The sequence below is a fragment of the Pezoporus occidentalis genome, unplaced genomic scaffold (assembly GCF_034315485.1).
Source record: "Pezoporus occidentalis ecotype Australia unplaced genomic scaffold, CSIRO_AGI_Poc_V1 ctg403, whole genome shotgun sequence".
Classification (NCBI taxonomy): Eukaryota; Metazoa; Chordata; class Aves; order Psittaciformes; family Psittacidae; genus Pezoporus; species Pezoporus occidentalis.
The window spans coordinates 38,718-61,558 of NW_026915729.1; the positions used below are offsets into that span (position 1 = coordinate 38,718).

Here is a 22,841-nt window from a genome sequence, read left to right on the forward strand (position 1 = left end):
GTGGCTTTGGGCGCTGTACCATTTTGTTGATATGATTTTACTTTATAGTATTTTTAATTTTTTTTCTGGATGCGTGTAAATGGCTCTCGGAGCGTGCCTGGGGAAGCGGTGGCGCTCGGCGAAGAGAGAGAAAGGGGGTGCCACCCAGTGGAAGAAGCTTCCCTTGGCTTTGTGAATGAAGCTCTTCACAGCAGGGCCATTTAAAAGCAAAATCACAGCTGGGCACCCCCGTAACTGTCCCCTTAACGTTTGCAAATGCCTCCCGATTCACTCCGTTCCTTGTTATGACCGAGTCCTGACCATGTGCCTCCCGTCGCACAGCGCACGGACTACAACGCCCATCAGCCCCCGCGGGCGTGCCATAGCGAGTCAGCGCTCTGCTCGCGGGGTGTGCTGGGAGTTGGAGTCTTTCTGGGGAGGAGGCTGTGAGTGTCTCTCCTATCTGATTGGCTGGAAAGCGGGGGGGCGGGTGCAAAGCGGCGCGCCTCAGTTGGACCAATGGCGGTGAAGTTCACGCTGAATGACGTGGCTCTCTGCGAATTGAGAGAGGAGGGCGGGCGGGCGGGAGACTGCGCGCGGGCTCGAAGGCGCGGGAGCGGTAATAACGGAGGTGGCGCTGAGGTGAGGTGAGGGTGCGGGCTGGTGTCTTGAAGGGGCTGCAGGTGTGTGCGGAGGGTTTGGCGCCGTGCCGACGTGTGGGGTTTGCGTTAGGGGCCGGGCGTTATGGCCTGGTGCGGTCTGAGGTGCCTGTGTGGGCCGAGGGAGGTAGGGGGTGTGAGGGCTGTGGGGCCCCAGGCCCCACGTACCGGTGCTGGTGGTTTGGGGGTGTGATGGGGTAGCAGCGTGGGCCAGGCCACGGGGGGGGGGGTGGTGGTGGTGTTAGGTGTTGTGAGGAGGTTAGTGAGGTCCTGGTGAGTGGGAGAGCTGAAGGGGGGCGGGGAATGCAGGGATGAGGTGCTGGTGCCCCAGTGCTGTGCAGGGTGCCTATAGGATCTGTGGTCTGATGCAAAATTGGGCTGAGAGGCTGGCTGGGAACTGGGTTGGGAATATTTTGGGAAGGGGTGGGTGTCTGGGGCTGGCCATGGGCAGCTGCTCGTCTGTGGGATGTGCGGAGTAATAGTGCAAGTTACAAGGATATCCCCAACATAAGAAGGGTGTGGAGCAGTTCGAACGAGGCCAAAGGAGGCCACGAAGATACTGTGAGGCCTGGAGCACCTCTGCTGTAGAGACAGGCCGAGAGAGCTGGGCTTGTTCAGCCTGGAGAAGGGAAGGATCTGGGGAGACCTTAGAGCAGCTTCCAGTGCCTAAAGGGGCTGACAAGAAAGCTGGAGAGGGGCTTTTGACAAGGGCCTGTAGGGACAGGACAAGGGGGAATGGCTTTAACCTGACAGAGGGGAGATATAGGTTAGACATTAGGCAGAAGTTCTCTGTGAGGGTGGTGAGGCCCTGGCACAGGTTGCCCAGAGAAGCTGTGGCTGCCCCATTCCTGGCAGTGTTCAAGGCCAGGTTGGATGGGGCTTGAAGCAGCCTGGTCTAGTGGAAGGTGTCCTCGCCTGTGGCAGGGGGTTGGAACTGGCTGAGCTTTAAGGTTCCTTTCACCCTAAACCATTGTATGACTGCAACCCTGACATGTACCCCTTGCCTCTCCCACCAACAGCATGTCCTCGTCTTACATTTTCTCTCTGATCTGCACCTGATATCTTACTACCCAGGTGCCTGCGGGCTTGTTACTGTTGCCCTCTGCTTCTAGGGCATTTCCTGCCCTCTCTTCCAAGTCCCTTCTGCCATCGGTGCTCTATGCTGAGGTTCTACAACTCCTGCTGCAGTTCTTGACTTCATCCTTTCCCATCACTGTTCTTGGTGTTCCTGGGCTTAATAAAAGCTTGTCGTGCCTGGGCTGTCATCTGTCATTGCTGCCCACGTATCAGCAATGCGTGAACACTTCCCCCTGCTGGTAGATTATTGAATATATTATTCCTCGTGCTGTTGTAGCAGTGTATGGCTGTTTATTTACTCCTCCTGGATACGAAGTATTTGTTTATTCTGGAATTTTGGTTATAAAACCACGTAAGGGGAAAGTTAATATTGTATGATATTATCTCAAACTGGAAGAGATGGAACAAACAGTGTTGAGTGTTAAACTGGGTTAAATGGCTACTGAGTTAATTAAGGCTAAAAACAAGTGGTTTACGTTATGTGGCCAGATGGAAGGTGGGAGAGAGACTTTAAAAGTCTGTTTGGTGAAGAGCTGTCTCCCCTGGAAGGCGAACACCAATGTGAAATCCCTGTGGGAATAAACTGACCGTGGGTATAGGAAAGAGCAAGCAGGTTTCTAAGAACTGCACCAGTGAGGTCTGGAGTGAGCATTGCAAGAGGAAAATAAAACATATTTCTGAAATATCTGGCTCTGTTTTAGAGAAGGGACTTTAGGATCCGTTGGTCCATGGTGACAGAATTGTTCTTGACCTGGAAGATCCCTTCTGTATGCACTTGTTTTACAAGTTGTGCTCAACTGTAACAGTCCCGTGGTGGTCTTGTTTCCATCAGTCCCAAGCTGTTTCTATCAGTGTTTTCATCCCAGTCCCACATCTTCTCTTCCTTCTTTACTAACTTTGTTTATTTGGTTTTACTGGAAATCTGTTTCACGCTATCAAAACCATGTTCTTGTAGGCGCTCTGGGGGAGCCATGGCAGCTTGTACCCCACAGAAGAGGAGCCGTAGCTCTACTGGCACCGACAGGTATGTTAACTTCTCACAGATCTTGTTTTTCTAATAAAACCCACTTAATTGCTGTACATAGAATAAACCAGATTCTTAAAATCCTTGAACACTTTCCATGTGAAGTGGAAAAACAGATGGTTCTGAGACACACTGGGCATCAGCCCCTGTTTGTTTATCAGTGACTAAGAGCATGTTTATGTTTTACTGAGCATCTTGAGAAGTTTCATCGAATATGTAGGGAAACCAAAGCTAAAAATGATCTTCAAGCACAGAATTAGTAATGAGAAAAAGCTGTTGCACTGCCTGGTACTTGGCAGGCCCACATCAGTACGTGCATTAGGGCATTAAAATCTTTTTCATTTTTTTTATTAAATTAAGGTATTTTGTTCTGACAGTCACCTCTGTCAGGTGCATACCCCTCTTTGTGACACTTGCACCCAGACCTAGCCTGAAGTAAGTCCCATAAGCAGGAGAAATCTAAAACCTGATTGTTCAGAAACTGAAGAAATAAGCCCCTGACATGTGCATTTCTTTGGGGTGAAGCCTTGGTCTTTCCCATTTGGAAAGACTTGCAGAGACGCTATGGAAATATTGCACAAAGTATCTGAATAGTCTTCTGGTGTTAAAAGAAAAATAGTGCCTTTTAATGTATACCTAAAAATATTATAGATTTATATTTTTTCCTGTACATCTAGTGAAGGAGAAGGCATTGGCCAGGAGAAAAAGCTGTGATTTAATTCCAAAGCAATAGCTTATTTCTTATTCTTTCATAACTCTTCCAGCATAAAAGCTTTTTCTCATGCTTGTCCTATACTTCCCTCATAAAAATATTTCTGGGTAGAACAAGAGTGGAGTTTGATTTCAGAACTGGAGGGACAAATTCTTGAGGTAGGATATAAGTACTTGCTGAGGAAATGCCTCACTATGTTGTTTGTTAAATAACATAGAATCAGAGAACCATTTGGGTTGGAAGGGACCTGAAAGCTCATCTAGTTCCACTCCCCCACCACGGCAGGGGGATCTGAGCCATTCCTGGTTGTAACATATGGTTGCCCCCAGCATAAGGAGGACATAGAGCTGTTGGAGTGAATCCAAGGGAAGTCATGAAGATGCTCAGAGGGCTGGAGCACCTCTGCTATGGAGACAGGCTGAGAGATCTGGGCTTGTTCAGCCTGGAAAAGAGAAGGCTCCGCGGAGACCTTAGAGCAGCTTCCAGTGCCTAAAGGGGCCAACAGGAAAGCTGCTTTTGACAAGGGCCTGTAGGGACAGGACAAGGGGAATGGCTTTACACTGACAGAGGGGAGACCGAGATGAGATCTTAGGAAGAAGTTCTTCCCTGTGAGAGTGGTGAGGCCCTGGCACAGGTTGCCCAGAGAAGCTGTGGCTGCTCCATCCCTGGCGGTGTTGAAGGCCAGGTTGGATGGGGCTTGAAGCAGCCTGGTCTAGTGGAAGGTGTCCCTGCCCATGGGAAGGAGGCTGGAACTGAGTGAGCTTTAAGGTCCCTTCCAACCCAAACCATTCTATGATATTTAGATATTGCACTTTGATATTTGTATTTGTTACAGGGCATGTATCAATACAGGCAACTCATCTGTGTTTTAAGTCTCAATTAAGTGTTTTAAGTAAAACAGTAACTGAAAACCTTTTAATAGTACGTTATGTTTTGCTCTGTCGTTTTTACAGTTCACCCTTAGTCTTTGAGACTCCTGTGAAAAAAAAGATGATAGGATTTTCTGAAGGTCTGTCTCCACTCAAGAAACCAGGAAATAATCTGTCTGCTTCTCAAATACAATGGTCCTCTAGCTCTAGTGATGAGATGAAAGAAAACCAGGCTGTCCCAGTGAGGCCAGTGCTCTCAAGGAGGCTGGATATTTCACCTCTTCAGGCAGCTAGTGTTCCCACAGCCCTGCAGAGCGAGTCCTCAAGGAAATTATCCCCAAAGGCCACTTCCTCGTACAAGCTCTTCGTGCCTGTGGTGTCTTTTTATAGCAAGGACAAGTGCTACCTAACTCCTTATGAGAGAAAAGAGCTGAGCGAGCACTGCTCTTTGAGTGAGAGGAACAGGGATGAACATCTCCCAGCTGCCAGCAGGACTGAGAAGATGAACATGAGCTTGAGCAGGAATAAAAGCTTCAAGCCAGCCAAGCACACAACAAAATCCAAGCATGGCAAAACTGTCCCCAAAGCTTCTAAGAAGGCGAAGCAAGAGACATCAGCAGAAAAATCCAGTGTGGAGAAAGAGAACATGAATTCTCTAGTTAAAAAGAAGATGGAGTCACCGTTCAGAGTCCTAAGCATGACGGTTAAACCAGCCCTGAAACTCCAGCTGGGAGCAGCATTCTTCAATGTTGGGAAGAAATTGCACTCTAAAAAACCAGTTGTGAGCACCAAGTCTCCCCCAGCTCTCCCCAAATCTCTGCAAGCCAACAACCAGCCCAGACCACCACCAGCTACAAAGTCCAGTTTGGCTGATGGAAACAAAGTTGTTGAGGCAGGTGGTATGTTGAGAAGTATTTCTTTGCCTCAGAAGAAGGAAAATGAAAACAGGAAGGACTCTAAAAGCTGTGGAAATCAAGGGAGAGATGCAGCGTGTGATGGAAAAGCATCTCCATTGAAAAGCAGAAGCACTTCTGGTTCATCTTGTACTTCCAGGTCTGCAGCTGAAGGAGCGAGCAATGCAGAGAATGTGGTAAGTAAATGTGTCCTCAGAGCCTGCTGCACAAGCTTGAGGTGAACACATGCTCTGCTCATAGAATCATAGAATCATAGAATAGTTAGGGTTGGAAAGGACCTTAAGATCATCTAGTTCCAACCCCCCTGTCAGGTGTTTATTTAGATATATGAGTGGACTTTGCTAGGAAAACTCACAGATTTATTCCTGCCTCATGGAGGCTTAAAACTATGGTGAATTTTCAGGATGTTCCTGTTGCATCCCTGTCGGTCACTAGCACTTGGCTGCAGAGCAATATTCCCTTTACAATGGCTGAAAGTAAAGCTTTCTGCATGCTGTTTTTCAACAGATAATCCGTATCTTTTGGGGGTTTGTTGTTTCTTTTCTATGTGATAAAGGGCAAAGCTGAAAAAGAAATTTTTAAGCTTTTTTCTTTTTTTCATTTTAATGAATGTAACAAATACCAAGTCTGACCTTGCTGAGTAATGTGGAGATCATGAGCCCCTGTCCTCAACGACAGCAGCTCTTCACATGACTTCTGCTTCTGTGCTCCTCAAAACCAATGTTGTTTTCACCTCAGCCAGTGACCAGACACAGAAAGCCCTATTGTTTCAAGTGTGCTTTTAGCGGTTTCTTCTCAGTCACAAGACATTGCTTGCTGATACAGCAGCCTTTGCTCTGCTGTGGGTGATCTTTTTAGTGATTATTTCCCCAGCGGGAACTACCTGTGCTGGTTCTGCAGCTCCCTCCTCCCAGTAAGCGAGGCTGAACCATGGGTTCTCGTGCTTCAACAAATAAAGGAGTTTTTCAGGCTGGTCTGTTTTTGAAGAACTCCAACAGTTCTATTGCCAAAGAGGCCTATTGCAATTTTTATCTGTTGCTCCCTTCACAGGGAATATTCCTGGTGATAGATAAGTGTTGTTTTGGGGTGTCTTTTTAAACATACATTTGATTGTTGGAGTGAGTCCAGAGGAGGCCACAGAGATGCTCCAAGGGGTGGAACAGCTCTGCTATGGAGACAGGCTGAGAGAGCTGGGCTTGTTCAGCCTGGAGAAGGCTCCAGGGAGACCTTAGAGCAGCTTCCAGTACCTAAAAGGGCTGACAAGAAAGCTGGAGAGGGGCTTTTGACAAGGGCCTGTAGGGACAGGACAAGGGGGAATGGCTTTAACCTGACAGAGGGGAGATTGAGATGAGATCTTAGGCAGAAGTTCTTCCCTGTCAGGGTGGTGAGGCCTTGGCACAGGTTGCCCAGAGAAGCTGTGGCTGCCCCATCCCTGGCAGTGTTCAAGGCTATGTTTGACGGGGCTTGGTGCAACCTCGTCTAGTGGAAGGGGGTTGGGACTGGATGAGCTTTAAGGTCCCTTCCAACCCAAACCGTTCTGTGATTTGATGATACAATTCTTGTACAAATAGGTTTAGCAGTGCTGAAATAGTTAAATGTTGCAATGAGTCTTGCTGCTGACCAGGTAATGCCTTGCCAATCTTGCTTTTAATTTCAGGATTTGCCAGAGAATCATTTGAAGTGTGGGACATGGGTTTTGCTCCCTGAAGTGCTGAGGTGGGAAGGGTGAAGATGACAGTGGAAGGAGCACGGCAGTAAAACATTGATTCAGACTATTTCATTACACTTAATCTTGTATTTTGCTGTTCCATTCCAGCATCTTAAAACGTAGAAAAGTAAGGAAAGCTGGTGGAATACTACTGTCGTGTTTTATACTGGGCATTGAAAGGAAGCAGTGAACAAGATGTAAAGCTGTTTTTATAGGACTAATGTGTTCTATATTCCATAAAAGACAGTTTATGGCCTCCTTTGTTCACCTGCAGTGGTTTAGTCTCTCTTTTGCATTCCTGACTTGATTGTCAATATGATTTTACAATGCAGCTTTAATAAAACACAAATGTTGGCTTGCACAGTCCAGTCTTGCATGTGTGGTAAAAAAAGAGAAGTGATCTGATAGCATTTAGTTCTGCTGTTGTGGCAGTTTTTGTGTTGGCAAACTGGTTCTCTGAAGTTAACCAGAAACAGGGAGTGTATGAAAAGGGAACTCGGCAACTTCCTTTCTGCAAACTGAGCACAGACCAAGTGTGACCTTGATCTGGTCTTGGATTCTGCTTACTGCCATGTTCTTTGCCTGGTGTTCCTGGTGGGAAATAATACATTGTCATGTACAAAAAGAGCAGAGTTCAAGGCAAAAATCAGTTTGGCAAACTTTGACTTTTACAGAGCAATCTGTGAGAGTCTTCCAGGAGCTGTGAAGGTGCAAAGGTGTGGGCAGAGAGTGAAGCAGAGTCACAGAAATGGTAAAGTGAAGACATTGATACAAAACCTCTACACTGAAGATTTAGTTGAAAAACAAATAAAACCCCTACATCCTGTAAAAAAACAGAAGTGGGGCACACATAGGTGTTAAGAATCAAAATCCATGGTCATTATCACAAGCTGCATTTGGTCTTAACAGTACCTGAAGGCAGGTAGATGGGAAATGATGGTGCTTCAGAAGGCTGAGAGTAACTTGCAGGAAACAAGTTTTTCCTCAGTGCAGGGTGCAACGTTTTCAATGCAACATTCAGCACTCAGGTGTAACTTTGTGATTGGAAAATAGAACTATAAAGCTTCGTCATGTCAATTAATGCTCACTGTGAAGGTCCCTTGAATTATATGTGACACTGTAGCTACTGTCTGAGAACTTAATCAACTGGAGAGGTTTCCTTTTTTCATAAAAACTTGTCTCCATTTATAGGATGCTGATGAAATCAGTTCTACAGCCTGTGAGTCGGATGATGGCATTATTCTCTCAAGCCAGTCTCTGCAGAAGGTGAATAAGCAAGGTGAGCTGGATTATACCTCTCTTGCTCTGTGACTCTTGTTGATGTAGGAAAATGAGGCAGAAGAGACTAAAAAATCCCCTATGTTACCTGCTTCTCTCCAGCAGGATCAGTTCTACTGAATTCCCATGTTGTCCTGTAATATAGTGTTTAAATAAGCTGGGCAGCAATGATGGAGATTCTGCCATCTCCCTGATGAACCTGAGTGTTAAACAGTATGTGAACTGGTTTTTGTTTTGAGATCTAACCTGCCTTTCCCCTTTGCTTTATGACAGAGCCCATTCCCAGTAAGATTTTGGAAATTCCTGCATTTGAAACCAATGATCACATTTTTCATAGAACCACAGAGTGGTTTGGGTTGGAAGGGATCTTAAATCTCATCCAGTTCCAGCCCCCTGCCACGGGCAGGGACACCTTCCACTAGACCAGGTTGCTCCAAGCCCCATCCACCCTGGCCTTGAACACTGCCAGGGATGGGGCAGCCACAGCTTCTCTGGGCAACCTGTGCCAGGGCTTCACCACCCTGACAGGGAAGAACTTCTGCCTAAGATCTCATCTCAATCTCCCCTCTGTCAGTTTAAAGCCGTTCCCTCTTATCTTGTCCCTATAGGCCCCTATTGTACAGTGTCCCTCTGCAGCTTTCCTGTTGGCCCCTTTAGGTACTGGAAGCTGCTCCAAGGTCTCCCTGGAGCCTTCTCTTCTCTTTTCCCCTCCCTGCCCCTTTTATCTCTGGGCTGTTCCCCTGATACATTCCACTTTCCATTTTCAGTCTTGAGTTTTAGGCATCTGACACTGTCACTTGTTTTATCCAGACCAAATCAAATCTTTCCTGGCAGGGTACCCCCAAAGAGACCTCCCTCTAAGCCTTACAAGCACTAATTACCAGGAAAGAAGTAATTAGTCTATTTCTCACACAACAAACACCTACATTTCTACAGGAAACCTTCTGAGCTGCCTTTGGTTGGAGGCAGACAGCAACCCATGGGTATTACATGCAGCTGCTGCCTGGAGAGTTGATCCCTATCCCTTAGTTCCCCCTGGCTTGTGGCTAAGTGTAGTGTTTCCCCTTATCCTTATTTCAGCTTGTTTTTTCTGACCCTTCTCAGTGCAAGAATGCTTTTAAAGTTAAACTCATAAACGCCCCTATGTGCTAGGTATTACCTATAAATATAGAAGCACATATTACACTTTACTCCTGATAGTCACCAAATTGAGTCTGTTATTTCTTGTTTCAGCATTAAATTACAAACAATAATTATTATACTTCCTCTTGGGAATAACAAGTGATATATATAGAATCATAGAATAGTTAGGGTTGGAAAGGACCTTAAGATCATCCAGTTCCAACCCCCCTGCCATGGGCAGGGACACCTCACACTAAACCGTATCATCCAAGGCTCTGTCCAACCTGGCCTTGAACACTGCCAGGGATGGAGCATTCACAACTTCCCTGGGCAACCCATTCCAGTGCCTCACCACCCTCACAGTAAAGAACTTCTTTATATCCAGTCTAAATCTCCCCTCTTTAATCTTTAACCCATCACCCCTTGTCCTATCACTACAGTCCCTAGTGAAGAGTCCCTCTCCACCATCCTTATAGGCCCCCATCAGATACTGGAAGGCTGTTATGAGGTCTCCACGCAGCCTTCTCTCCTCCAGGCTGAACAGCCTCAACCTTCTCAGCCTGTCTTCATACGGGAGGTGCTCCAGTCCCCTGATCATCCTCGTGGCCCTCCTCTGGACTTGTTCCAACAGTTCCGTGTCCTTTTTATGTTGAAGACACCAGAACTGCACACAATACTCCAGGTGATGTCTCATGAGAGCAGAGTAGATGGGCAGGATCACCTTTGACCTGCTGGTCATTCTGCTGGTAATGCAGCCCGGGATACAGTTGGCTTTCTGGGCTGTGAGCACACACTGAAGCCAGCTCATGTTCATTTTCTCATTGACCAACACCCCCAAGTCCTTCTCTGCAGGGCTGCTCTGAATCTCTTCTCTGCCCAACCTGTAGCTGTGCCTGGGATTGCTCTGACCCAGGTGTAGGACCTTGCACTTGGCATGGTTAAACTTCATGAAGTTAGCATCAGCCCACCTCACAAGCGTGTCAAGGTCCCTCTGGATGGCATTCCTTCCCTCCAGGGTATCAACCGAACCACACAGCTTGGTGCCATTGGCAAACTTGCTGAGGGCGCACTCAATCCCACTGTCCATGTCAGCGACAAAGATGTTGAACAAGACCGGTCCCAACACCGATCCCTGAGGGACACCACTCGTTACTGATCTCCAGGTGGACATTGAGCCATTGACCACAACTCTTTGTATGCAGCCATCCAGCCACTTCTTTATCCACCGAGTGGTCCATCCATCAAATTGATGTCTCTCCAATTTAGAGACAAGGATGTCGTGTGGAACAGTGTCGAACGCTTTGCACAAGTCCAGGTAGTTGACATCAACTGCTCTACCCCTGTCCATCAGTTCTGTAGCCCCATCATAGAAGGCCACCAAATTGGTCAGGCAGGATTTGCCCTTAGTGAAGCTGTGCTGGCTGTCACCAAGCACCTTGTTGTTTTTCATGTGCCTTAGCATGCCTTCCAGGAGAATCTGCTCCAAGATTTTGCCAGGCGCAGAGGTGAGACTGACTGGTCTGTAATTCCATTTTCCCCTTCTTAAAAATGGGGGTTATATTTCGCTTAAAAAAAGATTAAAAGAGAAGATAAAAAAAAAGATATGTTGCTTAAGCATTTTTTATTAAAGCAAAATAATGTGTTGGCTTCTACCTGCTGTCTCATCTTCCAAGTATGAACTAACATGTGCCAGTATGTTTGCAGAAGCTGAGGTCATGTTATTTTATCCTAATTTCCTGGTTTCTCCGTTTTTCCCATTTAAAAATAGGCAGCACTCTCTATTCCAGTCCCAGCAGCCCTGGGTTGAGTCAATCCTTATGAGCCTGTAAAGGTCTAATTTATCTGTGTGTGCCCTTGACATCTTTCCACAGCTGTTGAAGTTTATCTCCTTTTGGTCTTAATTGTGCTGACGCTCTCATCTCATTCTTTTATTGATGACTAAAATGAAAAGGCACTACATGTTCCTGTCATTGTTTGTTATCTGGTTTTAGTGTTTCCTCCTCTTTTGTAGCAAAACATGTGGGTTTTCTTCTGTTGCAGGGTGCCACTGCCTCCCCAGGTACAGCTCATTTTGCAGTCTGGCATTTCTGCTTTCAGCCCTTCGTGTTGCGGCTCTGCTCTCCCCCGATTTCTATTCCCTTTGTGATTCCTTGAATTTCCTGTGAGAGAAAAAGACACAATTTAGCTGTGTTTGTGTTTCACTCCACTTCATTCTGGCACATCTGGTCTTAATCTGTTTCTTGAAGAAATTACCAGCACTCCTGAGCTTTTTGGGTTTTTTACACAACGCCCCCCCCCCCCCTTTCCTCTTGCTTCACATGGGAACTTACTCATCAGCTTTTTGGAAAGTAGTGAAGCCTGTTACTGAAGGTCAACTCTTTCCTGTGGCTCTTCCTCATCCCGAGGAGTGGCATCCTCCCTCCTGTAGCTGCTGCTCTTCCTGCAAACTCTAGCTCTGGATAAAAGACTCCTCTGGCTGTGATTTCCACCTGCTTATAAAGCTGTTGCCATCATGTTTCCAGACATCATCTGCATTTGCCTGCTGGGACCTTTCCAAAGAGGTGTCTTGGCCTTTAAGGTCCTGCGTTTCTAGGAATCTGTAGGCTTTTTATTGTTTATTAGTGTCTTCATGACTCCTTATGATCTTTTCCACTGCTGATGCAAACAAGATACTTTCTATTATGTACAGCTTCCTAGAAATCGGTTCATTTTCATGGCATGTTTTTTGGAGGCTGTTATAGCCACTCTTCTGCTTGCAGATGTCACTAAGTTTCTGTTAATTCCTAAGAATCATAGAATCACAGAATGATTTGGGTTGGAAGGGACCTTAAAGCTCATCCGGTTCCAACCCCCTGTCACAGGCAGGGACACCTTCCACTAGACCAGGTTGCCCCAAGCCCCATCCAACCTGGCCTTGAACACTGCCGGGGATGGGGCAGCCACAGCTTCTCTGGGCAACCTGTGCCAGGGCCTCACCACCTTCACAGGGAAGAACTTCTGCCTAAGATCTCATCTCAGTCCCCCCTCTGTCAGGTTAAAGCCATTCCCCCTTGTCCTGTCCCTACAGGCCCTTGTCAGAAGTCCCTTTCCAGATTGTTTTCAGCCCTTTTAGGGACTGGAAGTTGCTCTGGGTGAACGTGGTCAAAATATGATGTTGTAAAGCAGTCTAGTGCCTAAACTTTTTATCCTTGAGGAGAAAAAGAATCCAAGCTAGTGCTTTCTTGGGGTTCTTTTTTTGTTGTTGACATCGTTTGGGTTTTTTTTGGCTTTGCTTACCAAAGTCTTTGTGACATTATTCTAAAACTTGCAACTCGTGTGCTGTAACCTAGTGGTTAACCTGCCACTTCCCAGCTTCTTGAGGCTGAAGAAGCTGTAGGCTCAGGGTGCCTTAGCCAAAATAATGGGAAATGGGGAAACTTCTGCTTGATTAACACTCTTAATTAGGAGGCTAGGAAGCACTAAACTACTGCAGCAGAACTTTCTGATTCATGATTCTGATGTGAGAGGGGAAAGCACTGGACACCTTGATCAACATCACTTCCAATGCATTTAAGGTGATTGCATTATGGCTGGATTCCACTCATGGACATCTTTCTATCCTGCATCATCGACATCTTCCCAGTACTCTCTGAATCTCTTGTCTATGGAGTTCATTTCCCCTGTTGTGTATCATTTGGAACTGTAGTGATAGGATAAGGGGTAACAGGTTAAAGCTGGGAAGTTTAGTTTGGATATAAGGAAGAAATTGTTTCCTGTTAGTGTGGTGAGGCACTGGAATGGGTTGCCCAGGGAAGTTGTGAATGCTCCATCTCTGGCAGTGTTCAAGGCCAGGTTGAACAGAGCCTTGGGCGGCATGGTTTAGTGTGAGGTGTCCCTGCCCATGGCAGGGGGGTTGGAACTTGATGTTCTTAAGGTCCTTTCCACCCCTAACTATTCTATGATTCTGTGATTTTTGCAGTCTTACTGCTGTTTGAATGTTTGTTTCCATGTATCAATGTGTTCTGCTGCTAAAAAGAATTCTAAACCACTATAACTTTGCTTGTCTTTTCCAGTATCGCCTTCAAGGGCTGTCATCTACCCCATATTCAGCTCATCCCCCGCCAGCAAGAAAAGGTAGGCTACTCTTTGCTAAGTCTCTCCAAGAAGGATCAGATATTTCATATCTGCAGAATCATTATTTTAAGTATACTAATTCTTAATATGATGATTTAGCTTTCTCCCAGTCTTTGAAAGTTTGAGGGTGACTTGGCTTTTTGGGGAGAGGGGGTGTGTTGGTTTGTTTTTTCGTTCGCTTGTTTTTAAGAGAAGACGCAAGATTAAATTTGTGTTGGTTTAGGGGAGTTCTAGTCTGTGAATAAGGAAATACATGCTTGCTTACTCTCTGTAGTACTTTTTGCTTGTGAATTTGTACATATTCCAGTGCCTAAAGGGACTGACAAGAAAGCTGGAGAGGGACTTCTCGCAAGTGCCTGTAGGGACAGGACAAGGGGAAGTAGCCTTAAAGTGAAAAAGGGGAGGTTTAGATGAGATCTTAGGAAGAATTTGTTCCCTGTGAGGGTGGTGAGGCCCTGGCACAGGTTGCCCAGGGAAGCTGTGGCTGCCTCATCCCTGGCAGTGTTCAAGGCCTGGTAGGACCTCGGGGGCTTGGAGCGATCTGGTCTAGTGGAAGGTGTCCCTGCTCATGGCAGGGGTTGGAATGAGATGAGATTTAAGGTCCCTTCGAACCCAAACCATTCTAGGGGTTGGTGATTCTATAAAAAACAATGAACCTTGTGGCATAGAGGGACTGGTTTGGTAATGAATTTAAAGAACATGTGTATTCTTTCTGGTCAGGTGCGGTTTGTTATGCACTGACTTTTTTAACCTGAGATACTTAAGTATGGCAGCACTAGGTAGCATCATGCTCAGCAGTGTTGATCCAGACCAAAGACAGGAGAGAAGTTGCTATAAAAATGGGTGAAAAGGATTTCTGGAAGCAGCTGTTTCTCTTCCAGTGTCCCGTGCTCACCTGAGCTGGTGTTTTCAAAGCCTGCAAGATGATGTTTGATATTTAGTGTGATTTAAATGAAACAAGCCTGTGAAGTTTGCTTTTCGATTCTATAAAAAGCATGGTAGTGCTAAATTACTTGCAAGCACTGGAACTCTTTACTCATCAGGTGCAACCTGGTGTCTGAGTTTCCAATTAGCTTATTACTTCAGTTAATTTGCCGTCATACTCTTAGACCTCTAGTGGAAAAAAGACTTGTTTTCCCATGGAAGAGCCAGGGCTGCACGTCCCTCTCCCATATTGAATCAACTTCTTGATATACTTTGTTAACAATAAGAGCATTCTGAGTTTATTTTGAACATAAAAATCCCCACTTAAAGTTGCTCTGAAAAGAGCCAAAATAAACTTTGCGAAGTTTATTGCATAAACTTGTCGCGCTACTGTAGTCCTCTGCCACAGAAGTGTTGAAAGAGAGATCTGATTGCAATATTTGCTTTCCTTCCTCATGTGGCTTTTCAAATACCTTCCGTGGTGCAAGTGGAACCCTGGAATGTGTGGAAATCCTGGTGTTAGTGATTAACTGAAGCTCAGTCTTGGATTTGCAGTTGTCTCCTGGGAGGCTGATGAGCACAAGTTTTTTCTCCATGAAGTCTCTGCTTTGGAAATTCTCCTTAGTATCCAAATCTATAAAATTGTTTGGTGTAGCTCTAAATTAATTCCATGTTAAGATTTGCTGCTCACCCGTTACAATTTCCTGCTTTAAGATGGCTTAAGAAATGCCACCTTTGGCATAGAAGCCTGAAGGTGGGTTAGAAAAACTGCAATTATTATCATACCTAACAACATGCTTCTCTGTAGCTGAAGCCTACGCTGTAAAAATTCATGTAAATCCTCCATGTCTACATCTGAATAGGAACAATTCCTATTGTCCATGGCTCGATCTGCTTCCCTCTGTGGGAGGCTGGTCCTGTGAGGAGGCAGAGCAGAGCTCAGCCCCAGCACCAAGGGCTTTCCCAAGATGCTCTGATTCCCTGCTCTAAAGGGGTGTTGGCATGAGGGGCTGGGGCTTATGGTGGTGCAGTCCTGTGTCAAGCTTTTGGAGCCCCCAGCATAAGAAGGACATGGAGCTGCTGGAATGAGTCCAGAGGAGGCCATGAAGATGCTCTGAGGGCTGGAGCACCTCTGCCATGGAGACAGGCTGAGAGAGCTGGGCTTGTTCAGCCTGGAAAAGAGGAGGCTCCAGGGAGACCTTGGAGCAGCTGCCAGTGCCTAAAGGGGCCAACGAGAAAGCTGGAGAGGGGCTTTGGACAAGGGCCTGTAGGGACAGGACAAGGGGGAATGGCTTTAACCTGACAGAGGGGAGATTAAGATGAGATACTAGGCAGAAGCTCTTCCCTGTGAGGGAAATGAGGCCCTGGCACAGGTTACCCAGAGAAGCTGTTGGCTGCCCCATCCCTGGCAGTGTTCAAGGCCAGGTTGGACAGGCCTTGGAGCAGCCTGGTGTAGTGGAAGGTGTCCCTGCCTGTGGCAGGGGATTGGAAGTGGATGAGCTTTAAGGTCCCTTCCAATCCAAACCACTCTGTGATTCTGTGACTTGGGCACCTATTTCTTCACCTGCAGTTTCCACGCCTTGTGGACCTTGCCCTCTGTTTCTCAGTTGGTTGTATATCTCCTTGACTGTTCAAGGAGCTGCTTAATTTTCGTATCTGGGAGATGGGGTGGCTGTGGAAGTGGGAGAGGTGCTTAATTAAGTTATTTAACTTTTGATGTAATTGTAGCTCTTCCTAGAGTCCCCTCCTACCCTCCTTCCTCCAGAAGAGCTGGCACCATGGCTGTTGAGAAGCTTTGCTGTATCTTTCCTACTTTGAGGTGTTCTGTGGTACAAGTCACTATCCAACGTGTTATGTTAACCAATGCCTAATTTTCATCTCTCTGAAATGATTTTCAGGACACAGGCTGCACTAGATGAAGCGACTCCTCCATTTGGGTCCAGCCCACCTGCAAAAACATCTCACACCTCGCAGAAAAACAAGAAAGCAAAAGAACTCTGCAAGCGTTCCAGAGACCAGATGATAATCGTAAGGTTCCCCTTGGGGCACACTGGGTTGTCTCCATACTGAGAACATAAGAAACAGGCCTCGAGGCTCACTGAGAAGTAGATTTTTTTTGTGTGTAAACTTCAACCCAACCACACTGCAATGACCGTAACAGGGCAGTGATTAACATAGTTCGCACTAGACTAGGACAGGGTAGTAGCTAGGAAATACATTGTTATGGTTTCGCTGGGAGTAACGCTTTATTACATTTTGGAGTTCAAAACAGGTTTATGGAACATGATATTAAAGAGAAGGAAAAAAAAAAAAGCTAAAGGAAAACTCAGCCAAGCCTGTATGGATGCTATAGGAATGAATTTGGCTGGATAACTTCCCTTTCCCACGGCTTCCCAGCCTACCATTTGAGCAGAGTCAGCATAGCACTGCAACCACAGCAGCAAGCATCAGCCAGGGCAGCACGGGAGCAGCAATGAGTGGCCCTCTTTGGCAGCTCTATGGCTGCCTTCCTGATGTTGCCCTGCAGCGTGGTGCACTGCTCATGGAGCAGGAGGAAGCAGTGTTACTGAGGCTCCTGCGTCGTGCAGCCATCACATCTCTATGTTTCCAGAACATATGCCCTCAGTGATGAGTAATAGTTTTAGTAAATCATTTGTTCTCACTTGGTGACATGCAGATGTTTTCAAGCCTGTTTCCTGAGGGAATGGGGCTTATGTGATCATTCTTTTCAGCTGAGCTGCCCTTTCTAGCACCTTTTGAGCTGTTTGCATGATTTCTGTCAAATTTGAGACCTCACAGATACAAATTTTTGAGTGTTTTGGAAACTGGTCCCTGTGGAAGGAAGAAATCCAGAGGAGTGCCTGTGCTGAGAGGAAAGCAGCAGTGTGTGCTCAGCAGCCCTTGCTACCCTGCACATGTCCAGCCACGAGCTGTAGCCCTGCCTGGCTGCGACCATGAAGGACATGCTGTGGGTACTGTGCAATGTAGGGAACCTCAAATGTCCTATATGTGGGACATGTGGAAGGGAAAGCAACTTCTGCAGCAGCAGACAGTGCAGGCTTCAATTCACCTCACTAGTTTTAAGATCACAAGGTGGTTTGGGTTGAAAAGGACCTTAAAGCTCATCAAGTCCCACCCCCTTGCCACAGGCAGGGATGCCTTCCACTAGACCAGGTTACTCCAAGCCCAGTCCAACTTGGCCTTGAACACTGCCAGGGATGGGGCAGACACAGCTTCTCTGGGCAACCTGGGCCAGGGCCTCAGCACTCTCACAGGGAACAACTTCTGCCTAAGATCTCATCTCAGTCCCCCCTCTGTCAGGTTAAAGCCATTCCCCCTTGACCTGTCTCCACAGGCCCTTGTCTAAAGCCCCTCTCCAGCTTTTTTTGTTGGTGCCTTTAGGCACTGGAAGCTGCTCTAAGGTCTCTCCGGAGCCTTCTCTTCCCCAGGCTGAACAAGCTCAGCTCTCTCAGCCTGTCTCCATAGCAGAGATGCTCCAGCCCTCAGAGCATCTTCATGGCCTCCTCTGGACTCATTCCAGCAGCTCTATGTCCTTCTTATGTTGGGACCCCAGAGCTGGATGCAGTACTACAGCAGCTCTATCCTCAAACTGCTGCAGCTCTATCCTCAAACTGCTGCTTGCATGTGACTAGACATCCAAAGAGCATTCTGCTCTCTGCTTGCACAACTGACATTCATTTCCTTTTCTTCCCCTCCCTGTGTGCTAAGAGATAAAAGATGTTATTTCTAGATAACTGATGGAAAGACTATCCAGAGTTTTCCTTTAGTTTGTAGGTTTTTTTTGTTGGGCTCTTCTACATTGTTTCCTCAGTGAGGATATTGCTGATCTGTTTCAAGGCTTGTTTGGAATAACATGTTCACTGTGTTCCCTGGGTAGTTCGTGCTGGGTAGTTCAAATTTGCTGCAAATAAGCAAAAGCTTTTTGTCCTCTTCACAAATTCAAATAAAAACAAGAAACTTGCTCTAGTGGAAGGTGTCCCTGCCAGTGGCAGGGGGATAGGAACTAGATAACGACTTTAAGGTCCCTTCCAATGCAAACCATTCTGTTATTCTGTGATTCTATGAAAACAAATACTTGACTCTTTGATAATTGTTACTAGAACCAATTCTTGACCTCATTCTTTAAACTGAACATGGTTTTGAGCAGCTTCAAGGCATTTTAGCTGGCTCCCTGTCTCACTAGGATGCTGGTCAGAAACATTTTGGGGCCATAGTTTGCAAGTCATGTGGCATGATCTACACCGCTGCTAGCCCGGAGGATGAAGCCCAGCACATCCAGCACCATGAGAGATTCCTCGAGGGCCTCCGATATGTGGTAAGGCAATGGCTTCACTCGCAGCTCGGCTGAGGAAGATGGGGAGATGTGCCATAGCCAAGAACATCAACAGGCAAAGGGTTTGTCATCCAGAGGGGAGGTTAAAGTGCAAGTTAGGCAGATCCAGTGACTGTCTGCCTTCATCAGTTTAATGAATGTGACTTGACTTTATTCCTGAAAGCCCCAGCAGGTCAGATTACAGCTTCATCTGCCAGAGCCTTCGCTGAATCACTTCCTCTCTCTTGCTAGACCACTAACTTGTTGTTTGGCTTTTTTTTCCCCTGTGTGGCAGGGTTGGAAGAAAGAACGGGTTGTGGCAGAGTTCTGGGATGGGAAAGTTGTATTGATTCTTCCAGATGACCCCAAATATGCCGTCAAGAAGGTACTTATTTGTTTATTTTGGGGGTTTATGTTGTAGATCAGTTTTCTGCTGGCTCAGCTCCCGGAACAACCTCAGTGCTTGATCATGCATCGTTTGCCAGTGCACGGGGTAAACAGGAGGGCCCTGACCCCTCCCTCACCCTGCTCCCTGCACTGAAGCTCTTGTTCTTACATGACCAACATAACCCAATCCTTTCCCTTCCGACTTGGGATGAAGGGCAGGTGTAGAAGGATTTTGGTACGGAGATCGTTCTTGAATATTATCTACAGTTAGAAGGCTCTTGTGGAGTGGGGAAGCACTTTAAAAATTGCTCTAAAGTGCTTCTATTTTTTTTAGGGGGGAAAAAATGTGTATTTACATAATGTGGCCTATATATCTATTTCACACTAGCTATGTGTGCAGTGAGAGCCCTCAGTACGGTGGGGAGCTGCAGAGCATTTCACAGCTTCATCGTGAAGTTTGACCTTGTGAAAAAACAGGATTATTTGGGGGAATGAGACCCTTTTTCTGACAGGTTTCACACACAGTCAAAGAATGTGTGTGTTAGTACTTAATGTGTTCCTCTCTCTGGTTTTGTTGCCTTAGGCAGAAGATGTGCGAGAGATTGTTGATAACGAATTGGGATTTAAACAAGTTTCTTTGAGCTGCCCAGCCAAGACTAAAATATACTTGTTTGTGGCCAATGAGAAGACGGTTGTTGGGTGCTTAGTTGCTGAGTCCATCAAGCAGGTACATGATATTAATTATATGGGAGAGGGTGATGTTGCAGGCTAATAATAGGGTGAACAAGGCCAAGTGCAAGGTCCTGCACTTGGGTCGGGACAATCACAAGCAGAAACACAGGCTGGGGGAGACTGGGATGAGAGCAGCCCTGAGGAGGAGGACTTGGGGTGTTGGTCAATGGGAAGCTCACTGTGACCCGGCAGTGTGCGCTTGAGCCCAGAAACCAACCATGTTGTGAGCTGCATCATCAGCAGTGTGACCAGCAGGTCAAGGGAGAGGATTCTTCTCTGCTCTGGTGAGATCCCCCTGCAGTCCTGCAACCAGCTCTGGTGCCCCAACATAGAAGGATGTAGAGCTGTTGGGAGTGAGTCCAAAGGAGGCCACAAAGATGCTCCGAGAGCTGGAGCATCTCTGCTATGGAGACAGGCTGAGAGAGCTGGGCTTGTTCAGCCTGGTGAAGAAGAAGGCTCTGGAGAGACCTTAGAGCAGCTTCCAGTGCCTAAAGGCACCAACAAAAAAAGCTGTAGAGGAGCTGTTTTTGACAAGGCCTATAGGAACAGGACAAGGGGGAATGGCTTTAACCTGACAGGGGAGATTGAGATGAGCTCTTAGGCAGAAGTTCTTCCCTGTGAGGGTGGTGAGGCCCTGGCACAGGTTGCTCAGAGAAGCTGTGGCTGCCCCATCCCTGGCAGTGTTCAAGGCCAGGTTGGATGGGGCTTGGAGCAACCTGGTGTGGTGGAAGGTGTCCCTGCCTGTGGCAGGGGGTTGGAACTGAATGACCTTTAAAGTCCCTTCCAACCCAAACCATTCTGTGATTCTATGAAGTTGCAGCCTGTTAACAGGGGCTGTTGGCATAAGGCTGCATATTGGAAATCCCAGCTTAGCACAGGAGGCAGGAAAACAAGGAAATAAAGAAAAAAAGTCACCCATAAAACAAAAGAAAAAGGAACTGAAACAAAAGCCTGTACTTTCGTCAGGGGGATTTTGGCAGCAGTTAGCTGGGTTTGCATGGCTGATGCTGCAGTGAGTGTCTGCCCCGGTTCAGGTGAGGTTGCGTGTCGTGTCCTGCCTCACAGAAGAGCTGGGGGAAAGGCTGGGAGCACAGGAAGGTACATGCATCCTTTGGAAATGATTCCTCTGCTCATCCCTGCAGGCTTTCCGGGTGCTGTGTGAGCCAGGATCTGTGCCGGGATCGCCGGGACAGGACGCGCTCCAAACTCAGCGGGCTTGGCGCTGCTCCACAGAGCCAGAACCTGCCATCTGCGGTGTGAGCAGGATCTGGGTATTCGGCCCCAGGCGCAGGAAGGGCATCGCCCGGCGTATGGTGGATGTGGTCAGGTACGGAGCAGCGGGGAGCCAGGGTCCTGGCTGGGGTTTATCCATGTAGAGGGAAAAGCGACTACTGCAGCAAGAAGTGTTGAGAAGGAACTTAAGGAAAGGAAGAAATGTGTATTGCTGAGCAAGTCTGGAATCCCCACTTTGCAGTGGAAGGATACCATGTGGACAGATTTCTATGTATATCTGATATTTAAATGATTAAAAATCTGACACAAGCATGGGCCAAGCCGTTAACTGCTGGGTACAAGAGGAATGCAGAGCTACACAGACTAGCTTTCCAAGAGACACTGCTTTTCTGGGGGGGAAATATATTTCTTTTTTTACTGGATAATTTGATGGGCCAAAACACTTGACATTTTTTCAGGCAGGAAATTCTGAGCTTTTCAAGCTCAGAGCAAACTGGGAGGAAGACTTATTAATGAGGGTAAGTTTTTATGGGCTGCCTTAGGACTGAGCTTGGGAGTCCAAGCGCCTGTAGCAGCATGCATCTTCTCTGTTGTATCTGCTCCCTATCTGTGTATAAAAAACAGCTGTATGAAGTCTATGAGTACTTATATATTAATATGTATCATCATACGTGAGTGTATTTGGAGCTCAGTATTTTGAAAATTCATCAGCCCATGTTCAGCCCTTGCTTTCTCCTGTGGTTAGTGTTTGATGTACCACCTCTGTGACATGGTACCTCCCAGCTCCACAGGATCTGCCAGGTTAGATGGGGTTTTGAGCAACCTGGTCTAGTGGAAGGTGTCCCTGCCTGTGGCAGGGATTGGAACTAGATGAGCTTTAAGGTGCCTTCCAACCCAAACCATTCTGTGATTCAGTGATTCTGACTGTGAGTGCCCCCAGGAGTCCTGATGCTCCCATGCTGAACTTCATTTGGAGCGGCTCCAAGATACTGAACCAAAACCTCTGGGTTCTCATATAAAACTGCACGTGTGGGTTTTCTGCTTGTATGTGATCTTAAATTACCTTTCTTCCTCATTTTAAACGGGCTCCTGATTACACCAGAATCCACGAACAAACTGGGATCTTGCACTGATCGCTGGTTTCAAAGCAAAGTGAAGCACTAACAGCTCCCTGCAGCAGAGGGAAGGGGGGGGAAACACCAGTGGGTGTTTCAGGTATTGGATGAAGCAGCCAGCAAGTGTTTGCCCTGTGCTGATAGCTCTGCTCTCTTTCAGGAGCACATTCATGTACGGCTGCTACCTGAGCACTGAGGAAATCGCCTTCTCCGACCCAACGCCAGACGGCAAGCTGTTCGCCACGAAATACTGCCGGACCCCCAACTTCCTTGTTTACAACTTCATTTATAACAACTGATTCAACTTGGTGATTTCAAGTTGGGGTTTGTTGAAATCACCCAAGATAATCTGTGTGGCTTAAAGTAACACTTAAATGTTGTTACCTGGCCAAATGCTGTTTTCCTGCTGAGCGCTAGTTCTTCCTCCCCTATGAAGGGGAGAGGGTCACTTTGTGTACAGAGTTGTGTTAGATTTTAGTGCAACCTTGCTTGGATTTCAGGTGGGTTTGTTTCTTTTAAAATTGAATTCTATTACAAATAACTTAATTTTGTTGAAAGGTTTAATTAATATAAAGATTGCTCTTTCCTTCTTTACGTGTGGGTATGTAATCCTGAGTGCTGTGTCATAAAGGGCTTTGTTTGGGGTAGTAGCCTCAGTACAA

At 46.7% G+C, this 22,841-nt stretch overlaps 1 protein-coding gene across 2 annotated transcripts; it reads left to right on the forward strand.

The window, feature by feature from the left end:
- Nucleotides 1–549: 549 nt before the first annotated feature.
- Nucleotides 550–22,773, forward strand: ESCO2 (establishment of sister chromatid cohesion N-acetyltransferase 2). 2 transcript variants are annotated; one of them, XM_062633790.1, is made up of 11 exons: nucleotides 550–621; nucleotides 2,671–2,739; nucleotides 4,405–5,410; nucleotides 8,134–8,221; nucleotides 13,395–13,455; nucleotides 16,278–16,407; nucleotides 18,584–18,715; nucleotides 19,008–19,097; nucleotides 19,683–19,826; nucleotides 20,974–21,158; nucleotides 22,340–22,773. In XM_062633790.1, exons 2-11 carry the CDS (start codon nucleotides 2,687–2,689, stop codon nucleotides 22,476–22,478), a joined length of 2,028 nt encoding a protein of 675 aa, XP_062489774.1. In that variant the 5' UTR covers nucleotides 550–621; nucleotides 2,671–2,686; the 3' UTR covers nucleotides 22,479–22,773. The 2 variants fall into 2 exon arrangements, with proteins under 2 accessions (XP_062489774.1, XP_062489775.1); XM_062633791.1 differs by lacking the exon at nucleotides 550–621 and adding an exon at nucleotides 1,690–1,712.
- Nucleotides 22,774–22,841: the final 68 nt, after the last annotated feature.

Coding starts and splice junctions, on each gene's coding strand:
- ESCO2 (XM_062633790.1), top strand. CDS start 2,687: ATGGCAGCTTGTACCCCACAGAAGAGGAGCCGTAGCTCTACTGGCACC. Junction 5,411..8,133: donor CGAGCAATGCAGAGAATGTG/GTAAGTAAATGT, acceptor CTCCATTTATAG/GATGCTGATGAAATCAGTTC. Junction 8,222..13,394: donor GCAGAAGGTGAATAAGCAAG/GTGAGCTGGATT, acceptor TGTCTTTTCCAG/TATCGCCTTCAAGGGCTGTC.